Genomic DNA, 22,347 nt, shown 5'->3' with positions numbered 1-22,347 from the left:
CTTCAACTCCGAAGCTTCACCTACAAAAGCTTCAACACAAAAGCTTCACCAACAAAAGCTTCATCAATGGAGGACAACTACAAATTCTCAAAAGCTTCACACTATCTTGATCAAGATAGTGTGAAGCAAAATCAATTCATGGTACCCAACAAAAGCTTCAACTCCAAAGCTTCACCTACAAAGCTTCAACTTCAAAGCTTCACCTACACAAGCTTCAACACAAAAGCTTCACCCACAAAAGCTTCAACACAAAAGCTTGACCTACAAAAGCTTGACTCACAAAAGCTTGACCCACAAAAGCTTCACCCACAAAAGCTTCACCTACAAAAGCTTTACTCACAAAAGCTTCACCCACAAAAGCTTGACTCATAAAAGCTTGACTCATAAAAGCTTGACCCATAAAACCTTCACCTACAAAAGCTTCACCCACAAAAGCTTGACCCACAAAAGCTTCACCTATAAAAGCTTGACCCATAAAAGCTTCACCTACAAAAGCTTGACCAACAAAAGCTTGACCCACAAAAGCTTGACCTACAAAGTTTCAACACAAAAGCTTCACCTACAAAAGCTTCACACTATCTTGATCAAGATAGTGTGAAGCAAAATCAATTCATGGTGCCCAACAAAACTTCAACCTCAAAGCTTCACCTACAAAGCTTCAGCATCAAAGCTTCACCTACAAAGCTTTAATACATATATATATATATATATATATATATATATATATATATTTTCTGAAATTCGAAAATTAAAAAATTCGGAAATTCAAAAATTCAAAAATTCGAAAATTCGAAAATTAAAAAAAAAATCGAAAAAAAAATTACCTAGGCCTCCTCTTCTTTGGGCCTAATAACTTTCATAACAAATATATATGAAGAAGGAGTTTTTGGCTACCATTTAGAAAGGAAATGCCTCATTCGTCAACTCCATCGACCGGAGACTTGGGGGATTCCTACCATATGATACTGCACCTTGATACTCGGAAGTCTCACGACCACTCAATGACTTGGATTTTTCAAGTCTACAAACGAGAAGTTTTCCTCACTTGGGAAATTAAGGGAGCACTACCTCAACCTACATGCTTCACTCACAAAGCTTCAACAAAAGGAAAAATTCAAAGAACTTAGTGAAGAAGGCATTGGTGTATTTAACACAATACGTTGAAATGAAGTAAAACTTGTTTATTGATATCTCTGATAAGTTACAAATATGTACATATACATGAATCAAAATAAACAAACAAGAATGAGCCTTCACAAAGGTTGCTCAGGAGAAGTCTCAGCAGTCGGTAGAGCCCTAAAAAGATGAGGCACCAGAAGGTGATTATTCGGAGCCTCAGTACTAGGCAGAACCCCAGAATGAAGAGGCACCGAAGGTTGATCATTTGGAGCTTCATTACGCGATACAGCCTCAGAAGACGAAGGCAATAAATGCCTTTGGAACAAACCCACAAACCTCTGATGATCAAGTAAAATCTGACCATCAGATTCCTGCAGCTGGTCGTGCTTCCTCTTCATGCTTGTAACATAGTCATGTGCGAGCCTGTGCAACTGTTTATTCTCATGCTTGAGCCCTCTGATCTCCTATTTGAGACTTATCACTTCAGCCGCCAATGATTCAACTTGGCGGGTTTGAGCAAATAGGAGTTGAGCCATATTAGACACAAAACCTACACACTGAACACTGAGAGCCAAAGAATCCTTAACAGCCAACTCATCAGACCGTTTGGAAAGTAGTCTGTTATCTTTGGGAGTTATAAGGTTACTGGCCACCACCGCAGCGGTCATATCATTCTTCATCATAGAGTCCCCAACGGTAAGAGGACCGGTATGGGATAAGAAGGATGGGCGATATATTTTGTCTTGAGAAGGCATGGCTACCTCTTCACCAAAGTTCAAGTCAAAACGACGGTCGGATGGGCCAGACATTCTCAGAAATGATGAAGGAGAAATGAGGTGCAATAAATCTCTGAAGTAAGGGGAAAATTCCTACAAGCAATAACTCTCTGAATGTACTTCTTGCACACAATTGGTGCCCTTATAAAAGAAAGGGCAACAAGGCCGTTGGTTCAAAATTGAAGAGGCACCATTCTCCGGATTCCGAAGAGGCATCACTTTCCACACGCAACATCAGCTCCTCGGGTACCACATATAATTTTGCCAAAGATCTCTGACAAAGTTTAGACACATAAATTTTGAAGATCCAGCTACCCTACTATTACCCACAAGGGTAAAAGAACAACACCACTGCTTGATAACTAGAAAGTCCCAATGTGTGTTAACCTCCGTGGTCCGTGGCAAGGTAGACTGGCAAAAATGCCCAACCTTTACTCACATTCGAGAAAACACTCCCAACAAGATTGCTTGCTCAAAAATCGAAGAGGCGCAGCTCTCCAAATCTTGAAAGCCAGACTCCCAACAGGATTACGTGCTCAAAAATCGAAGAGGCACCGCCCTTCGAATCTCGAGAGCAATCTCAAAAATCGAAGAGGCACCGCTTTCCGAATCTCGAAAGCCAGACTTCTAACAGGATTACGTGCTCAAAAATCGAAGAGGCACTGCCCTCCGAATCTCGAAAGCCAGACTCCCAACAGGATTACTTTCTCAAAAATCGAAAAGACACTGCTCTTCGAATCTCAAGAGTCAGACTCCATACAAGATTACTTTATCAAAAATCGAAGAGACACTGCTCTCATAATCTCGAGAGCCAGACTCCCTACAAGATTACTTTATCAAAAATCAAAGAGACACTACTCTCCGAATCTCAAGAGTCAGACTCCTAACAGGATTGCTTTCTCAAAAATCGAAGAGGCACCGCTCTCCGAATCTCGAGAGCCAGACTCCTAACAGGATTACGTGCTCAAAAATCGAAGAGGCACCGCCCTCCGAATCTCGAGAGCCGGACTCCCAACATGATTACTTTCTCAAAAATCGAAGAGACTCTGCTCTCTGAATCTCAAGAGTCAAACTCCCAACAGGATTACTTTCTCAAAAATCAAAGAGGCACCGTTCTCGGAATCTCGAGAGCCAGATCCCCGACAGGATTGCATGTTCGAAAACCGAAGAGGCACCGCTCTCCGAACTTCAAGAACCAGATTTCCTTGGATAAAGCTTGTCTGCAATCTTCACATGCAACATCAGCTTTCCAGATACCACAGACCACTTTTTCAAAGTGCCCTGACAAAGTTAAAACACGTGAAGCTTGCAGCTCCCACTACATTGCTATGACCAAGAAGGGTAAAGGAATAACACTACTACTTATTGTTAGGGAGGCTCCTATATATGTCGACCTCCATCCTCCACAGCCAGGCAGACCTGCAAATAAAAAAAATGCTCAACTTTTCTTCACATCTGAGAGGGCACTCTCAGCAGAGTCTCTCGAAATACTCAGCTTCTTTTTCTCCCGATAATACCTCTGCAAACAAGCCATACCAGAGCAAGAGTATCTCATATCATCAGGGTTAAAAGCAAGAGTATCCCATATCATGCTTTTTCCCTGTCTTTTCCTTTGGCCTTATTCTTACCTGCAAGACAAGGAGAAAGAGAGCAATCAGTCAGCACTTGGAATCAAGCTTCCAGTCAGGAAATGACTGCCTGGAACCCCTTGCCTGATTACTTACCTGGCATTGCTCTCGAGTACTCATCTTTAACATCTTATGCTTTCAGATAAGATACTACATCTGCCTGAAGAATAGATAGGGCAAGTGAGAATGATACAAGGAAGCATGTGGAGACAAGTGTAACAGAACGCGTTCCGATACATCCACTACTTTGTCAACAGCAAAAGTATCTCATATCATCAGGGTCGAACGTACTCTAGATTTGAAGGACTTGTTTTGACCCTCAAATTCTTGAGTCGGCCTTATACATTAGAGGAAACCAGAAAACCCTCCAGCCTAGTTCAAGAATAAGCATGTGGAAAGTTACTTCTTCAAAAGCAAAAGTATCTCATATCATCTCTTCTCCATTTGCTTCTCCTTATCCTTGTTGCTGTTTACGATACAAGGAGAAGGAGAACAATCAATCGGAAGCCGAAGTCTAACCTCAAATCCAGGTTGTTTGCTTGGAAGTCTGATTGATTACCTTGTCTGTTACCTCATTCGACAAATCTCCTAGCTCGGCAACTTGGGGGACTCCTACTATAGGGTTTGTATCACACTTGACCAAGCCCGAAACTACAAGTAAGCTTCAAGTGAAATTGATACATTACCTTGTGCATCTTCATCGGTTAAAGATACCACCCCTGGATGGAGGAAAAGTACTTCCAGAGAAGATGCCACATCTACATATGAGACAGATAAGGCAAGTGAAAATGATACCACACTTCAGTACTTAGAAGTTTCGTGATTACTCAATGGCTTGGATCTTGCAAGTTCCCAACCGAGGAGATTCCCTCACTCGGGAACTTAGGGGAGCATTGTTTGTACCATATTTGACCAATCCCGAAACTACTGAGCACCAGTCAACGTTATACCGTCAAGGACCCAGAAGAGTTTCCCTCCAACCAGGAGGCCAATCACAGCGCAACACGTGTCGACATCAGAAGCAAATCACAACACGACACGTGTCAATGTCAAAATGAAACTAGAAACTCTCTTCTATAAATAGAGATCATTCTCTCATAATATTTCCTAATGTCATTTGTTCTAAATCATTCACTAGTACTCACTAAAGGAGAGCTTGAACCTATGTACTTGTGTAAACCCTTCACAATTAATGAGAACTCCTCTACTTCGTGGACGTAGCCAATCTAGGTAAACCATGTACATCTTGTGTTTGCTTCCCTGTCCCTATCCATTTACATACTTATTCACACTAGTGACCGGAGCAATCTAGTGAAGGTCACAAACTTAACACTTTTTGTTGTACCAAAGTCCTCACTGATTTTGTGCATCAACAGCTTGTATTTTGAATTAGTAATATGATCTGAACATGTCATGCATTATCACTATTATCTTGTTGGCAGTTGAACTTATTATATTATTTTGTTAAAGTTGTATTTGAATATTACATTAAGTAGTTATGCGCAAAATTTATATGCATGTTTCACATGTTCTTGGCACATGCATTCATAAAATAGCTTGCGTCACCTCGGGTGTCGCCAGCATATGACCATCATGTTGTCCTTCGGACATCGGGATCGGGGCATGTCAAGAATCATCATTGGAGGCACCATAGGAAACCCCAATTGAATTGCTCACACAAACCCAAGAAACCTCGAGGCCTATTTGTAAGAAGGTTGCTAAGAAAAGAGTTGCAAGAAGGAATTCTTCAAATAATGATTACTAAAATTAATTTTCAAATTGGCTCGCCAACATGCACTGAATATGGAGCAAGACAAGGCTAGAGATAGAGCAAAAATAAGAGATAAGGAGTTAGGCAAGAAGAGAAGGATCAGGTATCACACGGCGCCTTGACAATATATCTTTTGATTCAAGACGTTTTTGGAAAATACAAAAAATTGCGTCATGCGAAGAAGGTTTTCTGCGGAAGATGAAAAAGTTTCATACATTCTAAGGAAAGACAGACCTAGTCCCACTAATTTTATCCCATTGGTTGTAGAATACTAAGAATAATATTGTTTCAATATCGTAGTTGGTTATGCTAAAATTCGTATTTATCCTTAATTAAGAATAAATTATTGATTTTTTTTGTTTGTTGAACAAATGATATTATCTCCACTAAGTCACAATGAGCTAGCAATAATGTGGTTCAAATTCGTTTTAGGCGAGAATGAAACTAAAACATCTCATTTACAAATAAAAAATAATAACACTAGATGTTGTACTAAGTGACAATAAATTATTAGAATTAGACAATCATTTTATTTTTAAAATATTCTCATCTTTCAAGTAATACATTACAATAAAATAAAACTATCGAAAAACATTATAGATTTCTATAACGATTTATTATATTTACACAATCACATTCCTAACCAAAATAGAACTACAACAAATATGAGACACAAAGTATAAGCCATAAATGGCAGTCACTGTTACGGTACTCTGCCGCGAACGGGTTTCAGCTGTTAACGTTGAATAGGACCAGTCAAACGCCCACCACACTTTGACAACACCACTAACCTCACATCCCCGTCACCCAACGCCCCTTCACCACCACATCCCATCTCCCCACGCGTCCAATCCTCGTTCTCCCATTGGCCTCCAAAATATCACCCGTCACAGCCCCGGCTCTCTATCAAAACTCATTTTCTCCCATTCATCATCAACCCCTACCACTCTCGCTCTCTTTTCTCTCTGTAAGGAGAAAAAACTGCTTCTCTTTACCAGCAAGTTCGAGATCGGAACCCTAACCCTAGAGCCCCAATCTGAACCCATGTCTCTGCGGAAAGCCTTTCGCTCCCGGAAATTCTCCAAATCGTTCAGGGAATTGAAGCTCAGCGACGAGGATCAGGCGCGTGGGGGCAACCGCCGAGTCGTCCGCGACTCGGACTGTGCTGACTCATCTTCATCGCCGTCGTCGTCTTCGTGGTCGGATATGCTCCCGGAGCTGCTCGGTGAGATCATACGGAGAGTGGAGGCCAGCGAGGACAAGTGGCCTCACCGCAAAAACGTCGTCGCTTGTGCCTGTGTCTGCAAGCGGTGGAGGGATATCACCAAGGAGATCGCGCGGTCTCCTTCGTACAGTGGCAAAATTACCTTCCCTTCGTGCCTTAAACAGGTATGCCCTTGGCGATGTAATTTTCGATTTGTTTGTTTAGTTTTTAGGAGAATTTAGGTTAAATGAGTTTGTGTAATTTGGAATTTGAATAGTTTTTAGAAGATCGGTAATGATTGTGTGGAAAGTTGTTTTTTTTCCTGGAAGATTTCGCATTCTGCAGTTTCCCAAAAACTAATGGTGAAATTCACTGTTGGAATCTGAAAACTTTGATTGGGATGCCAAGGGGGTTCATCTGTGAACAGAGTGAATTTTGAAAAAAGTGAGTGACTTTCAAAGAATGTGCATTTTTAAGGTGTATGCTTTGAAACGCACCACATTTGTATCCTTTTGCGGGATTAGCTCAACATTCTTCCCCATTTGCTGCTGTTTTGGTTCCCCCTTTGAGTACGACGTCGTGATTGGTTTCAAAAATGAAATTTACTATTGAAGTCTGCAATTATAAGCGTATTTTCTTGGATGATCACAATTCGCAAGATCAAGGAATATGAACTAGCTTAAAACTTTATTGGATCGCAGGCTTCATCTGTGATCAGAGTGAATTTGCGTAATTCTGAGGAAAAAATAGCAAGATTTGGAGAATGTGCATTGTTAAGAAGTTGCATGCCTTGAAACACCACATTTATATCCTTTTGTGGGTTTAATCAATATTCTCCCCATTTTGCAGCTGATTTGGTTCCCCCTTTGGGGTATGAGTGTATGCTTGTTAACCAAGAATTTGGAAGTTCGAAATTTATACATGCTCTTCCCAGAAAATACCCAGATATTTGTATTTCGTATAGTGTTTTGAATCTTGTGTTTTGTCTGAAAAACAATGAATTTTATGAAATTCCCCATACTAAGTTATGTCTCCATTTACCAGAACTAAAATCTAAACTGTTAATGAAGAAATTATGGATTTTTTGGCAGATTATTGTTATACTCTAATGATAGTCCGTACGGAGAAAAGAGAATGAAATTTTAAGATTGTTTCTTTTATGCTTCTGGTTATCTTGTTTTCAGTCATGTCTTGAAGTGAGATTGAAGTTTTAATATTAAGTTGCTTCCGGTTTATCATTGACAATGGGATCGTGTTCAGTGGTTTAAATTTAGTGTTTTTAATAAATTGATCTGAAACTGATGATCTTACACTTTTGTCATTCTTGCAGCCAGGACCACGCGATTTTCCCCACCAATGTCTAATAAAACGAAACAAGAAGACCTCAACGTTTTACCTTTATCTTGCACTTACCTCATGTAAGTATGTACATGAGAACAACTTCAGGATTACTTACTCCTATGTGTCTTCAGAAGCTGTTTTACCTTTACTATTTCAAATTTTGACCTGTAAGTCGCCAAGTCAATACTCGAAGGGGGACAATTTCTTGGGCCAACCCTATTTAAGTTGACTTTAATGTGACGGAAAAAATGGAAGATTTTTCCGGGTGATTGAATTGCTAAGTTGACTTGACTCAGCAGGATCTGGGCAATCTCAGAATTGTCAAACAAAACCTTTAATATCTTGGTCTTACATAGCTTTTGACTTTATATCAATTTGGTTCGCAGCCTTTCCTAACCTAATTACATGTAAAGAGCAGGTTTAGCTCTAACAATTAGAGAGTTATAGGTTTTAAACTGTTAACCATTTGCTGAAGAAAAAATTTTGGAGGAGCACTTGATCAATACTGAAAATTACTTTTGTAGAGTAGACTTTTAAGTTTGAAAGGTTTATCTTACTGAGAGTCTTTTGGTTTGTGACACAGACAAATTATTATTTATGGTAGTCGTTTAGTTGTGCAGAAGATCGGGACTATAGTAACTCTCATTTCCTACTTAATACTCCTATTGAATACAGTGGAGTTAAACTTTTGTTTTATTTGATACTTTTTATGTGAGTGGCTCGTGACAGCTTGCATGGATGCTTAAAGGTTGAATGTTTTCTCATTCTCCTGTGATATTTTTTTTCCTCTCCCCTTCCCAGCATTCACCGATAAGGGAAAGTTTCTTTTAGCAGCACGGAGATACAGGCATGGCACTAACTATGAGTATATAATATCACTTGATGCTGATGACATATCCCAAGGAAGTAATGCTTATGTGGGAAAATTAAGGTAAGACATTCTTGGGAAAGGAAGTTAAGTTAGGGGACCCTTTTTTGGAATGTCTGTAAGAGGTTTTATACCAAGTTAGGTTGACATGATCTCATTTTTTAGAATTCAGAATCAGCTTGACTGATTTTTTAGGAGGTTTCATTACATTGAATTAAAAGAACAAATTTGAATGTTAACTTGGTTTCTTAAACTTTTTCAGCTCCGATTTTCTGGGCACCAATTTTACAATCTATGACAGCCAGCCACCGCATAGTGGTGCAAAGCCTGCTAGCAGTAGGTCTACTCGTCGTTTTGCAAGCAAGCAAATAAGCCCCCAAGTTCCGGCAGGCAACTTTGAAGTTGGGCAGGTCTCTTACAAGTTCAACCTTCTAAAATCAAGAGGTCCAAGGAGGATGATTTGCCCGCTTATTTGCCCACCATCAGATGAAACTGCCATTGGAAAACCTTTGGACAATTTAAAGTTGAAGAAAACAGCTTCTACAAGTTCTGGTTACACCTTTTTGAGGAACAAAGCTCCAAGATGGCATGATCAGTTGCAGTGCTGGTGTTTGAATTTCCATGGTCGGGTCACGGTGGCATCAGTAAAGAACTTTCAACTGGTTGCAGCTGTGGACCCAAGCCAGCCAGGAGGGAAAGGAGACGAAGAAACGGCTCTCCAGTTCGGGAAAGTGGGTGATGATACATTTACCATGGATTATAGGCAGCCTTTGTCAGCGTTCCAGGCATTTGCTATTTGCCTTACCAGCTTTGGCACCAAACTGGCGTGCGAGTAAGATAATTTCTTTTGTATTGTTTTTTTCTCTTAAATGTTTATTTAAAGAGCCGGTGCTGGTGCCTGTGGAGATTTCCATTATGTAAGAAAACTCAACGGTTCAGTTTCGGCTTCGGTTGGACGATGCTTATCATGTAAATGTTGCTTTTGTATGATTATGTCATGGGCTGCTGTTGAAATCATTGGTGGTGTTTAATATATGTAATTTTAAAAATAATTGTAAAATGTTGAATGGGGTCGGTTTTGCCGTTCATGTTGCATCTCAATGGCTTTGAATGAAAGATTTGATTTTTTTCACCTCAAGATATGACACTGAAGCTAAAAGCTTCCGGGCTATTGAATACTCTGCCATGACGATCCCTTCGATCCGGTCCAATGGTTGTCCATTTTCCTTTGAATCCGTTGGGTTGGATCTAAGGGCTCTATGAGGCGGAGTAGTGTAGATTTTTTCGTATATTAGGATCCCTGAAGCCATTGTGCCGAAGGGCCTTAGTCGCAAACATGGACGATGAAAAGTTTCTGCGAAGGTCTGAGCACCCAATTGAAGCACACTGGGAGTTGTTGCATTGAAATTTGATTAGATTCAAAATCAAATCATATTTGGTTCAGGTTTTGGGTTACTTGGGACTTGGTTTTCAAGTTTCAATGTCTTGGATTCGATGTTTGGAGTTTGGAATCTCAGTCTAGATCGCAAGTTCCAAGTCCATATCTGAGGCCGCAAGTTCTAGATCTGTAATCTTGGGCCACGAACTTGAAATTTTCGAAGTTCGCTAAATGGTGCTAATTGGTAGTACGTATCACTGAGTGATTTAGAAAACCAACGGTTTGATTTTGCATACAGGAATCTAAAGAATCTTTCCACCAGTTGGATTTTGATTAAAATTTGTACTGTTTAGTAAGTACCATTGCAACCGAACTCAAAACTTTCCAATCTCTTATGCAAACAAGAGACATCATAACGTGGAAGTGCGACCGTCACAATAAAAGAAAGAAACTCTTTCAAAAGGACAAATGCATATATTCAACACATCCATTGAAGAATGGCCTTGCACAAGCTTTAGCTAAGTTAACATTTACAACAAAGCGCCACATGAAATTCTACTATTGATTCACAAGATCAACTTAAATGATGATCGATAAACCGAATCGTCATTGTGACCAAGCTGATCTCTCTTAGGATTGTCCTGCCGGGAAAAGCGATGTCGTTGCACTCGAATATAACTAAGATTGCCAAACACGTACCTCTTTGGGAGTTATGTCAACATTACCGCTGTTTCTAAATTTTCCATAAAGACATTCAAATCTTCACTTCGACCATCCACATTTTTGTCAGGTTCAGCCTGCAATTTCAAAATTATAACCAAGTTTTAACAATCAGATGTAACTATGAATGTATGACATACACATTATCACCAACGAAAAAATAACCTGCGACTCGCCTGACTTTGTTGAGGAGTGAACAACTGAGTTCAAACTCACCCGCAACCCAGGTACCGTAAATGTTCCATCACCATGAGCACCATCAGATTCCTCTTTTGGAACTGTTTCACCATTATAACCACTGATAGAGTCCATGTTTTCATTTGAAACAACCACATTTTCCTCGGGCACACCCTGCAATTTTAAAATGAGATCCAAGTTACTGAAATGTTACTATGAATTTATGATGTATATACACGTCAGTAAGCACAAAATAATAATATGCGATTCACTTGACTTTGTTGAGGAAAGAACAAGTTGAAACTGACCTGCATCTCGGGTGTCTGTGATGTTCCGTTACTGTGAGCAACATCAGATTCCTCATTTGAAACCATTTCACGATTATAACCACTCATGCAGTCCACATTTTCATTTGATACAACCATGTTATCCTTGTCATTGTCAACATTTTCCTCCACTTCACCCTGCAATGTTCAAATTTACAATACTTATAGAACTGAAGAACCATAGTCAACATATCATACGCACATATTACTGACCGGCAAATTGTCTGACTCTGACAAAGGTTCTCCAAGAGTTTTATCCATGGAGCCAATGGTTGGAGGCTGACCAATATCCCAACCAAGGAGTTTACAAATAACCTGCCCATAAGCCCTATGAGCCGCCTTCTTCTTTGTCTTTAATATTGCATTGCAGTGCTGAAGAAGCGCAACACCACCTTTAAACCTCTTCCACCCTTTCTTCATTAATGCGCAACAAACCAAACAGCAAAATTCCCCACCTTCGTAATTTTTCTCATAAAAACTCCTCAACTCACCATCCTCCGTAAATATTCTTGAAAAGAACTTTAGCTCACTTTCCTCACACCCATCTTCATCCATCAAATCACCCTCCTCGTCATCTTCGCTGTTGTCTTCATCACTGTATGAGCCATCTTTCTCAGAAAAGAAATCCAGGCATTCTTTCAAGGCCTTCTGCTGTATCCTCGCTTCAGCAGACCTCGCTTGTTCTTCCACTGGAATAGAGCATGTTGCAGAAGCTGGGGGAGAAGTACAGGTCGGCCAACCTAACACTGTCGATGAGGAAATGCTGGACTCTTTACATGGCCATTCATTCTTTGACACCAGTGTTTGATCAGTTCCCTGCATTTTACAAAAGTGAGTAAAAATACAAATTTTTGGATAACACATGATTTTAACAAAAAATGCAGTAGGCACGTATGCCATTAAATTATTTTAACCAACAAAGCCCTGGGCAGGGTGCTAAAATCAAATATAAAATTTAAAAAGAAAAAAGGGAAAAAAAAAAAAAAAAAAAACGAAAACTAGTTCATTTGAAAAGTGGATTATCAATTTAGTTCAATTTAAGAGCAATCATCTTCCCCACTTAGTGGGAAAAGGCTTTGTTGTTGTTGTTGTTGTTGTAAGAGCAATCATCTTACCCAAGTATCCACTGTTTCTTTGTTTGCTTCCATTTCTGATATTCCTTTATCCATGCTTTCTGTGCTTTCATTTGTATAATCACCTTCGAAAGATTTCTGAAAAAACATATCCCATATCAGAAATCACATTACAAAAAAAATTCACATTTTGTTATGTCTGAAACTCATGTACAACTCATGCACCAAAAATTACGTTAAACAGCGAAAGACATAACTAACCTGGCAATCCATTACTTCATTACACAAAGCATTGGCTTCAGCAAACCAAATATCTTCGTCAGCATTTTCAGCTGTCACTATCTCTTCAACAGAATTTTCAGTTGCCACATTGCCTTCGACGGCATTTTCTGCTACCACATTGTTTTCCACAGCATTTTCGATTTCCATAGCCTTTTCGGCTGGCAAATTGTCTTCCATAGCATTTTTAGTTACCAGATTGTCTTCCACAGCATTTTTGGCTGCCAGATTATCTTCCCTAGCATTTTCAGTTACAACATTGTCTTCCATAGCGTCTCCAGGTGCTACATCGTCCTCCATAGCGTCTTTGGGTGCCACATTGTCTTCCACAGCATTTTCGGATGCCACATTGTCTTCCAAAGCAATTTCAGCTTCCATAGCATTTTCAAGTGCCACATTGTCTTCAACAGAAACCAAAACTCCCTCAGATGAACCAGCATTCACGGCAGCCTCACCCTGCAGCATTCGCAACTCAACCCAATTCATATACACCAAAACAACCACCACCACAAAGCAATATTAAACAATGAAAAAAACCCCACTTACTTGTTCCTGGCCCTGGTTCTCCAACGAAAGACCGAGCCTTTCGCCTTTGAGCACAATCGTCGGCAGCCTGTCAAAATCCCAACCCAAAACCTTACACACCACCTGTGCAAAAGCCCTATGAACCCGCTTCTTCTTCGTGTTGGTAATGGAAATCGAGTGCTGAACAAGCCCAACACAGCTCCTGACCCTCTTCTTCTTTCCCAACACGTCGCACACCAAGCAACAGAACTCCCCATTCTCATAATTCACCTCATAGTACCTCCTCAGCTCAGTCCTCTCAACAAACAAATTCAACAGCACCTTGTACTCCTCTGTTTCGCCGTTCTCAACACAGTAGTCCTCTCCATCTTCACTCTCTTCCGCCTCGGACTCCTCCCCGTCCGACCCATCATTGCCGGAAAACAACCCCCGGCAAAAGTCTAGGGCGCCGTGCTGCAGTTTCAGTGCAGCGAGCCTTGCTTGTTCTTCAGGGGAAGGGGGTTGGGCCACCGCAGCCGAATTGGGCTTGGCGGGCATTGCAGGCCACTGGGTGGATGAGCCCGGGGCAGAGTCACGGGCGGGGCTGGGGCAGGGCCAAGGAGGCCCGGAATGCGGAGGAAGCGGGTCGGGTTGGGAGGGGTTCTTCTTGGCCGGTCTTTCTCTTTCGTGCCTTGAATTTCTATTTCTCTTCCTCTTAGAGGAGGAGGAGGAGGGGCCTTGATGACCCGATTGGGGAAGGGGGTCGGGTTGCGAGGGGTTTGTAACATTTCTTCTGGGTCTGGGTCTGTTATACGGATTGGGATTGGGATTGGGATTGGGATTGGGATTGGGATTGAAATTGGGATTGCGATTGGGATAGGGATTGGGTTGGTGGAGTCTAGGGTTAGGATTAGAGGAGGAGGAAGGGGGACCCTGGTACCAGAGAGAGTGGAGGTAGATGACTTCATCTCTTAGTCTCTGCTGGAAGTAGGGATCCATGGCTTTTGCTTTTGCTTTTGCTGCTGATTATTCCTGAATCCTGATTGCTTTTGTTAGCCAATTCCTTCTGTGACCAATCCAATTCAATTCATTTTATACAACTAGGAACTAGGAACTAGGAACCTGCTTCTTCTTCTTGCTGTTGGATCGTACTATTGCATGGGATGTTGCCACGTTTCACGGATGCATTTTTCTGAAATACGATCCACGAAGTGTTGTAATAGAATTGGTTGGAAACCTGAAAAAGAAAATTTTAACCAATTACATTATGACACTTGGTGTACTGAACTATGTTCTTATCACATTGAAAATTTTCTCCAAGTTGCACACTTTGAGTTTTACACTTACCGAACACTCAAATACTTATGACGTGCGTCACCTAAGTAACCACGGTAGAAAAGGAAATTACCAAATTATCAAAAAGACCAATTTTTTTAGTAATCCGGACTACTCAATAGCACGAGAAATGAACGGTCATAATTGAATCGAGAAAATAATATTTTTGTTTACTTGCCAATTTAATGAATATAAAGCAGGACTAGACAATATTTTTGTGTACCAAACCGTGTTCTCAGCACATTGGAAATTTTCTCCGAGTCCCAAGCTTTGAGTTTACACTTACCGGACACTAAAATGCTTATGTTGTGCGTCACCTAGGTAACGAGTGCAAAAACAGAAATTACCAAATTACCAAATTTTTTTTTTTTTAATAATCTGGATTACTCAGTAATATGAGAAATAAACGATCATAATTGAATTGAGAAAATAATATTTTTGTTACTTGCCAATTTAACGAATATATAGCAAGACTAGACGATAATTCGGACCACTAAATACTAACTCCAAAAAGACACTCATAAACTAGAGAAGTTACCTTTTTTCTTGCCCCCCAAACCAGAAAAGTTACTTTTAAACAATAGTTTTGCTGCTCTGGTTTATGTGTGCCCCTCATAAGACTGCCCCGTTGCAAAAGAACATGCCCTCCAAACCCATTAGTCCGAACTACCCAGCAGCAAACACAATGGGCTGTGCGAGGCCATTATACAGGAGCGGGGTGTTTTGTGTGTGACAGCCACAAAGTCTAGACGGCCGCACCCAAAAATTTCTCTATGCGCAGATACAAGAATATTGAGTTAACGTGGGAAGAATGTATAGAAGTGAATTCATCAAATCCATTCTCCTTTCAAAAGAAAACAGAATCTTTGCGACACTACACAGTGGAAAGTAACTTATCCTAATCCAAGAATTTACAAGTAGGGTTTCATCCGGTGCTTAATTCATTGCAACAGAGAGGAGCATAGCAAGAAAAGGAAAAATAAAATCTAATTTTAAACATCCCCTACAACATTGACAGCCAACGTGAACGCTGAATTTTGCAGTTGGAGGGTGGAGCCGGTGACCGAAAAATTCCTCAAACACCAAAGTATTCCTCTGGGACGTAAAACTTAACACCAACAGCCTGCAAAGACAGAAAAACTATAAGCACCGAACCTCCTTTAGATTTATTTTGAAAGGGAGAGTAATCTCAAACCAGCAAGGATAATGTCCAAGCACTAGAACCATTGTTCGACTATACTAGATAAACCAAAGAAACCTCGGTGACTGGCAATCATTTACTCATTTCCATGTTCACACGTTTACTAACAAGAAGAAGAAAGTCATGAAAGGCTCATGTGGACTAAGACTATGAACCAAGATTAAACAATCCTAACTCACGAATTCATGTATAAATCCTTCCAAGAACCGTTTATTATCAAGCTTTGTTCACCAATCCTGTTCTGTGTAAGTAATTTTTACTGTTCTTACCAGAGAAAAAGTCATACTGCTCTGATACAGTGGAACTGCGGCACAATTTTAGCACTTACTATTTACTAACATATATAGAGATGTTATTCAGAAACTGCATGAACTTACATATTCTTTTTCAGATTGATGTTCCCTTTTAGTAGATTGACAGAGGCGGGACTACGACAATGCTCAAAGGATTTAATAAATGGATGATGGGAAATAGAAAGTCCTTGTACACCAGTAAGTACAACTGTAGCATAGACCCAGCTTAAATTTCTACATGCGTGTGATGTAGTATTGTATGTTTGTACCTCCGCAAATTTAATATCAGCATCACTATGATCCTTTTGTCTCCCGGCTGCATCACCAACATAAAAGGATCTGCAATGCAGACAGAAAGGGCTTTTATACGATCACTGATCCTGTTCTTTTGATAATAAATGCCATTGAAACAAACTAAACTAACTGATCATTAAGGATAACGCTGAGGAGACCAAATTTTTAAACCAAATGATGTATCACCAATAGGAAATAAGCAAGTTAATCGACACTTAATTAATAATCCAATCATCACCAACCACATTATTTGGTTTACACAATTTGGTTTAAAAATTTGATCTCCCTAGCATTACCCGATCATTAAGGTAGCTATTCTAAGTCTTTCATGTGGAGAACAGTGATATAGAAACAAAACAAGAGATAAAAATAGTTTACTGATCCATGTCGATGGAAATGCCAGAGTTGAAGTGTTGTTCCAAAATATGCCACATCCCAGGTTTGGGCTTGCGAAAGGGGTCTTCTGCTTTACCAACTTTGCCTAGGCCACAAGCTATGAAAACCTGGACACAGATAACTTCAATATTCCTTGCGTATTTTTCTTGAAAAAAGAAAATAAAACTCATTTCATAGTTTGTCTAGATAATGGTTCTCTCAATAGAGTTTTGGAGGTAATAATTAAAGATGAAATGATGAATATATTAGTTGCATCAGAAATGGCCATTGCAAGATTGGATGTTGTGACCACATAAGAAATAATGTAGGTTAGTCGGAGAGAATTTACCTGAATTGGGACCCTTACTTGCCCAATAAAATTGTTGAGGCGCCCAATTTTTGAGTCCACAGCTACTTGTCTCTTATTCTTCCAGCGCTCTATGTTGGATTCATTCGTAAAGATTACCTGATGTAGTCAAATTTCCAATCAATTCAAGCCCAGACAACTAAACAAATGTGAATCTCAAGACTTTTGCATATAACCTCATTAGCTTAGACTTAAAATAAAAAATAAAAAATAAATTAAAAAATAAAAAAACACAAACCAGCTTGTAGCCATCTTTGTACAGGCTCTGCAGCTTATCAGGTATTGAAGGATACATAAGAGACCAAGCATCAGGACCTACTCTGAGATCAGACCAGCATGTCAGGCCAAATGAGAGTACAAATGAAACTTGCTTATAACATTTACATTGCTGGAACCATTAAAAAAGATACATATCAGACTGTCATCATGAACATATTTACTAATACTATATACTTATAATTCACAAAGCATTCCCCAAATCCACTTCACAGACTCGGACTTGAATTAATGCATCCAATATATGTCACAATTTAGCATTATACTTGAATGAACAAAAACATGTACAAGTAGTAACATCCACTACCCTTGCAATCTTCAAAGTTTCTTAGTCCATAACTTATATGGCATATTAAGTTACACATTCTTAAAATGTGTTCCATTTTACAAGAAATATTTCAACTCCTTTTCTTTAATATTACACCTGATTGACAGAGATGATATATGTTAATTACAAAATTCTGTATTTTGTCACCTAGACATGGATGAGCATAGAAATACATTCTGCTGTCTGCATACATGGATCTACATCATACATTAAGGTGTCGCCAATAATTGAGATGGCTTGTCTGTTGAAAATGCTTTGTGCATCATTCATTATTGGCCAATACCTTGTTCAAAAATAAAATAGTTCCATACACATTTCAATAAGATATATTCCACCCAAGATAATGCCTGAAACATCAGATTGGCTTTACCTCTTTACATTAGTGTTGGCAAGACATCCATCAAAATCAAAAGCAGCAATTTTACTCGAATCATGTAGACCTTCATCCTGTATTAATAAACACACACAACAAAATGTCAAGAGCATTGAACTACCTCTGCACGGAATTATCATGAGATGTTTTGTAGGTCTAATTTATAATTTATAACTGCATGTGTGCCACAGAAAAGCAAAAGGGAAATCCAGCAAATACTTTGTTCATTAAGCTAAATAAAATATATAGATAAACACACTCAAGTAAGAATTAAGAAGCTTTTCAAAATCACTATTACAAAGAAGGATAATATCTCTTACCCGTTCAAGAAATATGATTGTTTGAAATGCTTTCCATTTAGGTGAAAGAGTTGCATCCTGAACCAGTAAACATTTCCAATGAAAGAAAACAAAGGAAAGCGTACATTTATGCAAGCACAAAGGGATTTCCCAAATGCCAGAGTTTGCAGATGCAAATTTAAAGGACAATCAACATATATTGAGGCCAAGCCTTTGGGTTTAGCCCAAGTGGCGAGGGAGGGAGGGTGGTGCAATATATTAAGATTAAAAAATTCCAAGGTTCAGTTCCCTCCAATGTACCCACCAAAAGAAAATACCCAGGCCTAAATAAATAATAAATATGAGGAAGGATTAGTCCTGGTGAAAAAGAAAGAGAGTACATGAATCAGACCTTGTACTTGTCTTTCACATCAGAAATTGAAAGGGATATTTCCAGCTTAGCTTGTCCATCAAATTTAGAGGACTGCAAAGAGAAACAAATAATAATTAAGCTATGTCAAGAGGAGAAACAACATCTAGCTTAACTTCTTATTTAAAATAGTTCACCACTACAAAGCAGCAATCATATGTCCAATTATTGTACCTATCTGTTGATCCAGGAAAACTACGAGTACTACAAGTAACATGTATTCAGTCCATGTGATACTTGTAAACTAATTAAAGGAAAATTGAGGATCAAAATTCACATGTACAATGTTTGCAACCGCACGAATCTACTTGGGAACAAAAAGGGATAGACACGGAAAACCTCAAGGAACAAGGAAGAGCAATCTGGAAACAAATGGAAAAAAAACAGTGTAGGACAACAGTTTCGAACCAACCAGAAAACCCAATCAAAGTATACAAAAACTGAATAAAAAGCTTGAATAAGGCAGTAGTACATAGGCAAAACCAATCTATGGTGTTATGCAATTCCTTGACATTTTATGATGGAATATTTAAGGAAGCATGATTTCCATAAGAGATGTTCAACAGAAGTAGTGCGATTGCAAATTAAACAGAAGTATCTCAGAGCCCACCTAGCATCATGTAGAAGAAATCCAAGAGATATACAAATAAAGATATGTTTACGCATTTCAAAAGAGCATCTGCATACCTTTGCTTTCTTCGGACTCCTTTCCTCTATTTCATTTTCATTTTCATCAACTTCACAAACCTATGTAAGCAAAACATAACAAATCACCATAGGAACTTTCCTTTGCAAATCAAAGCTAATTAGGAAGACAAAAACATAGTATGTTTACCCTTTTTCCATGAGAACCTTGCTTTCCTTCAATTGCATATTTACTTTCATTTGTATCCTGAAAGATTCAATTTTATTTTCAAAAAAGAAAAGAAAAACGGTTTTGTAAACAGGACATTATGATCTGTCAGATTCACCAAGAAAATGAAAAACCAAAATCAAACAAAGAGACCAAAGAGGTTCATTTCAGCATGAATTGTGCACACTTAAAAGGTTGGAATTCATCCGACAAGTTCCCTTTAATATACAATAAAACAAATGTAATGCATTTGAGTAAGAGAAAATATTTGTCTTTTCTGTATAGTTTTTTCAGTTAATTGCTAGGCTAGAATATGTGTGCCATAATGCCATTTAATTTAGGGCATTATCTGTTGGTTTTGGTTCTTCATTGCAAGTTAGGTACATAATTGGTCCTTGTGGTTTACTCTAATTTTCCTTTTAAGTACAGTGGTTTCAAGTTTGTTAATTTAATCACTGGGATCTACTTATGTTACTACTCTTAGTTCCGTAAATTGGTATAACTTGGTGTGCAGTCTTTTAGTGTTCAATCTCACTTGACAATTGAAATAACACCAATTTCACTCCAAGTAAACCCAGAAACTTGGGTTGCAATACCCTTCGCCCCAAGAAATTGTGTTCTAAGGCTTGAGCAACATTCTTCCAACTTATTGAGTTTAGACACGGAAAGAATATAATGCCACTGCACATGATGGGCATTGGACACAAAGTTATACTAATTCACGAGAATTGAGCATTTGACCAAAATTGTTAACAGAAGTAAATCACAGGGGTAAAGTTACCAAAATTGAACAAAAAGTGACAAATATGATAAATCACAGGGACCATTTGAAATTTTTGGCTTTTCGTATATGTGATGCTCGATAACCTTAGGTACCTAGGCTGTTCTATCTTTTGTTCTCCACCAATCGTTCACTTTATCCAAACTCAGTTTTAGCCTCAATGATGCAGGAAACCCAAATAACATCGAGAAATAATCTTGAATCGCATTAGTGTAGCACAAAAGTGTTCACAATTTTGCAACAGTTTGTTCCCCTACTGAGAGAATCCTGGTCGGGCTTCAGTCCTTACATCTATTGATGATTCCATAGACTGATATAAATCATTCAAATGAACCCAAAATCAGCAGAAACTGTGTACATATTGATTTTCCGAACTTATTGAATGTTTTACTTGTTACAAAGGCCAATGTCTAATGTACATTAATATTAGTCTCTCTTTTCCCCAAATTCACAATCGAAAGCGTGAAATGACAGAAAATCAACTTGTACCTCCTCTCGAGATTCATGTGACGCACCCACTAACTTCTTCAAAGCCTCCTGATCACTGCTCTGAAAACATAACAAAGTGAGAGAAACAATCAAATGGAGTAGAAACCCATTTCTGCTAAACCAATTTGCATCCTTCCACTCCGAGTTCATGTTTGCTTGCAGAGAAAATTACGAAAAAGAAAAGGAAAATGAAGTTCAAAAATTTGATTCACGTTTATAAAAACAAATTTCAATGCTTTGCACTTTTAAACTCAGCTTCGAATTCAAACAAAAAAATAAAATAAAAAACTTAAAGGGTCTGTTTGGTATCGTTATTAGAAGCAATTTTTTGTTTTTGAAAGTAACGAGTACTAAGTGATTTAGCTACATTCATCATCTCCGAAGGTTTTTAATTGAAGATCAAACAAAGCCTTACTTCAAAATATTCATCCTCTCAATTTCTTTTTTCCTTAAAAAAACAGAAGCTTTAATTAATTAAGTAATTCCCATTAACCAAACAAAGAAAATCCCAAAACTGCCAATCGATCAAACCTTCAAAGACTGAAACCCTTTAATCTTCTCAACCGAAGCAACCAAGTCGGACCTAAAATTGAAGCAATCCAAATGGTGCCATTTGGTCACATCGAAACCTTTAGGGTCTCTGCTGACCAACCCCAGCCGCAGAGCCTGGGCGGCGATCGGTTCCGAGCACTTTTTGCACGATGACCTCTTCGACTTCGCGTACTCCGCCGCCAATTTGGTCGAAGAAGAAGCCGACATTGGTGGTGTGTCGAGGCCGATACAAGCGAAACGTTTCGGGGTGTGGAAATTGACGAAACGTGTCGGAGAGGGTTTCGGGGAATTAGGGTTTTTGGGGAGGAAGGGAATCAGGTGGGTGAAGATAGAGTTGCGGGTGGGTATGGTTAGCATTGGAAGTTGGGTAACTGGGGTTTTAGGGATTTCCCGCCATCTTTAAGTGCAAGAACAAGAGAAAAGCTATAGATTCCAAAGAAAAATAAATTTTGTCACCTTCCGGTATGACATTCTATTAATTTACATTTTTTTGTTAAATTAGTACATGATTGTAAGCTCCGGATCCTTTTTTTCTAACCCATCAAGTTCGGAAATCTGGATTATTAAAATTTAATCCAACATCTAAAACTATTATAACTTTAAAGTATACTTCTATTTGTAATCATTTGATCAAATTTCAATGGTCTCAAATTTCCGAACTTGATGGATTAGAAGGAATAAAACCAGACAGAACAAACATGATCCCTTTCCTTGTAAGAAAATCGCTTCTTTCGATGTTTTGACATTCAATAATTTATACGTTTTTATTACATTAATCGAGTGGTCAACTATTATATGTTGACCTGATTGTAAAAGAACCGCTTTTGAACTCACTGAGGCCATATTCATATTAGGAGTAGGTCCAATAGATTAACCAAACGGACAACTTAACAGAATGTTTAAATGACCGATTCTAAAAATATTGGGGGATTCAAGAAAGTCTGTGTGGAAGGAGATT

The 22,347-nt window shown here is 38.9% G+C and overlaps 3 protein-coding genes across 11 annotated transcripts; 1 reads left to right on the top strand and 2 right to left on the bottom strand.

The window, feature by feature from the left end:
* The first annotated feature begins 6,134 nt into the window (after window positions 1-6,134).
* On the top strand, window positions 6,135-9,724 carry TLP4 (tubby-like F-box protein 7). The gene is made up of 4 exons (XM_008388038.4): window positions 6,135-6,683; window positions 7,829-7,916; window positions 8,641-8,770; window positions 8,970-9,724. Exons 1-4 carry the CDS (start codon window positions 6,339-6,341, stop codon window positions 9,541-9,543), a joined length of 1,137 nt encoding a protein of 378 aa, XP_008386260.2. The 5' UTR covers window positions 6,135-6,338; the 3' UTR covers window positions 9,544-9,724.
* An 815-nt stretch (window positions 9,725-10,539) lies between these two features.
* Window positions 10,540-14,347, bottom strand: LOC103423048 (uncharacterized). 6 transcript variants are annotated; one of them, XM_070808162.1, is made up of 7 exons: window positions 13,207-14,347; window positions 12,643-13,116; window positions 12,424-12,519; window positions 11,522-12,124; window positions 11,255-11,446; window positions 10,971-11,156; window positions 10,540-10,882 (listed from the first exon to the last, which is right to left on the bottom strand). In XM_070808162.1, the coding sequence occupies exons 1-7, from the start codon at window positions 14,161-14,163 to the stop codon at window positions 10,796-10,798; spliced, it is 2,595 nt and encodes an 864-aa protein (XP_070664263.1). In that variant the 5' UTR covers window positions 14,164-14,347; the 3' UTR covers window positions 10,540-10,795. The 6 variants fall into 6 exon arrangements, with proteins under 6 accessions (XP_070664263.1, XP_070664265.1, XP_070664264.1 ...); XM_070808164.1 differs by having other exon boundaries at window positions 10,982-11,156; XM_070808163.1 differs by having other exon boundaries at window positions 11,022-11,156.
* Window positions 14,348-15,315: 968 nt separating this feature from the next.
* On the bottom strand, window positions 15,316-21,853 carry LOC103423049 (polynucleotide 3'-phosphatase ZDP). 4 transcript variants are annotated; one of them, XM_070808160.1, is made up of 12 exons: window positions 21,369-21,853; window positions 20,838-20,897; window positions 19,550-19,606; window positions 19,402-19,461; window positions 18,697-18,768; window positions 18,327-18,383; window positions 18,004-18,080; window positions 17,268-17,349; window positions 17,012-17,128; window positions 16,666-16,790; window positions 16,078-16,332; window positions 15,316-15,622 (listed from the first exon to the last, which is right to left on the bottom strand). In XM_070808160.1, the coding sequence occupies exons 1-12, from the start codon at window positions 21,744-21,746 to the stop codon at window positions 15,436-15,438; spliced, it is 1,527 nt and encodes a 508-aa protein (XP_070664261.1). In that variant the 5' UTR covers window positions 21,747-21,853; the 3' UTR covers window positions 15,316-15,435. The 4 variants fall into 4 exon arrangements, with proteins under 4 accessions (XP_070664261.1, XP_028944921.1, XP_070664262.1 ...); XM_029089088.2 differs by having other exon boundaries at window positions 16,263-16,332; XM_070808161.1 differs by lacking the exon at window positions 18,327-18,383 and having other exon boundaries at window positions 21,369-21,836.
* Between the last annotated feature and the right edge of the window lie 494 nt (window positions 21,854-22,347).

This window comes from Malus domestica, chromosome 11 (genome assembly GCF_042453785.1).
Source record: "Malus domestica chromosome 11, GDT2T_hap1".
Classification (NCBI taxonomy): Eukaryota; Viridiplantae; Streptophyta; class Magnoliopsida; order Rosales; family Rosaceae; genus Malus; species Malus domestica.
This window is presented reverse-complemented; position numbering and strand designations above follow the sequence as displayed.

Excerpts from the sequence above, each read along its gene's own strand:
- TLP4 (XM_008388038.4), top strand. The coding sequence starts at position 6,339 with ATGTCTCTGCGGAAAGCCTTTCGCTCCCGGAAATTCTCCAAATCGTTC. Across the intron at positions 6,684-7,828 it reads TCCCTTCGTGCCTTAAACAG|CCAGGACCACGCGATTTTCC; the intron begins GTATGCCCTTGG and ends TCATTCTTGCAG. Across the intron at positions 8,771-8,969 it reads GCTTATGTGGGAAAATTAAG|CTCCGATTTTCTGGGCACCA; the intron begins GTAAGACATTCT and ends AAACTTTTTCAG.
- LOC103423048 (XM_070808162.1), bottom strand. The coding sequence starts at position 14,163 with ATGGATCCCTACTTCCAGCAGAGACTAAGAGATGAAGTCATCTACCTC. Across the intron at positions 13,117-13,206 it reads AGAACCAGGGCCAGGAACAA|GGTGAGGCTGCCGTGAATGC; the intron begins GTAAGTGGGGTT and ends CGAATGCTGCAG. Across the intron at positions 11,447-11,521 it reads CAGAGTCAGACAATTTGCCG|GGTGAAGTGGAGGAAAATGT; the intron begins GTCAGTAATATG and ends TGAACATTGCAG.
- LOC103423049 (XM_070808160.1), bottom strand. The coding sequence starts at position 21,746 with ATGCTAACCATACCCACCCGCAACTCTATCTTCACCCACCTGATTCCC. Across the intron at positions 18,081-18,326 it reads CAATCATATTTCTTGAACGG|GATGAAGGTCTACATGATTC; the intron begins GTAAGAGATATT and ends TTATTAATACAG. Across the intron at positions 17,129-17,267 it reads ACAAAGATGGCTACAAGCTG|GTAATCTTTACGAATGAATC; the intron begins GTTTGTGTTTTT and ends TGACTACATCAG.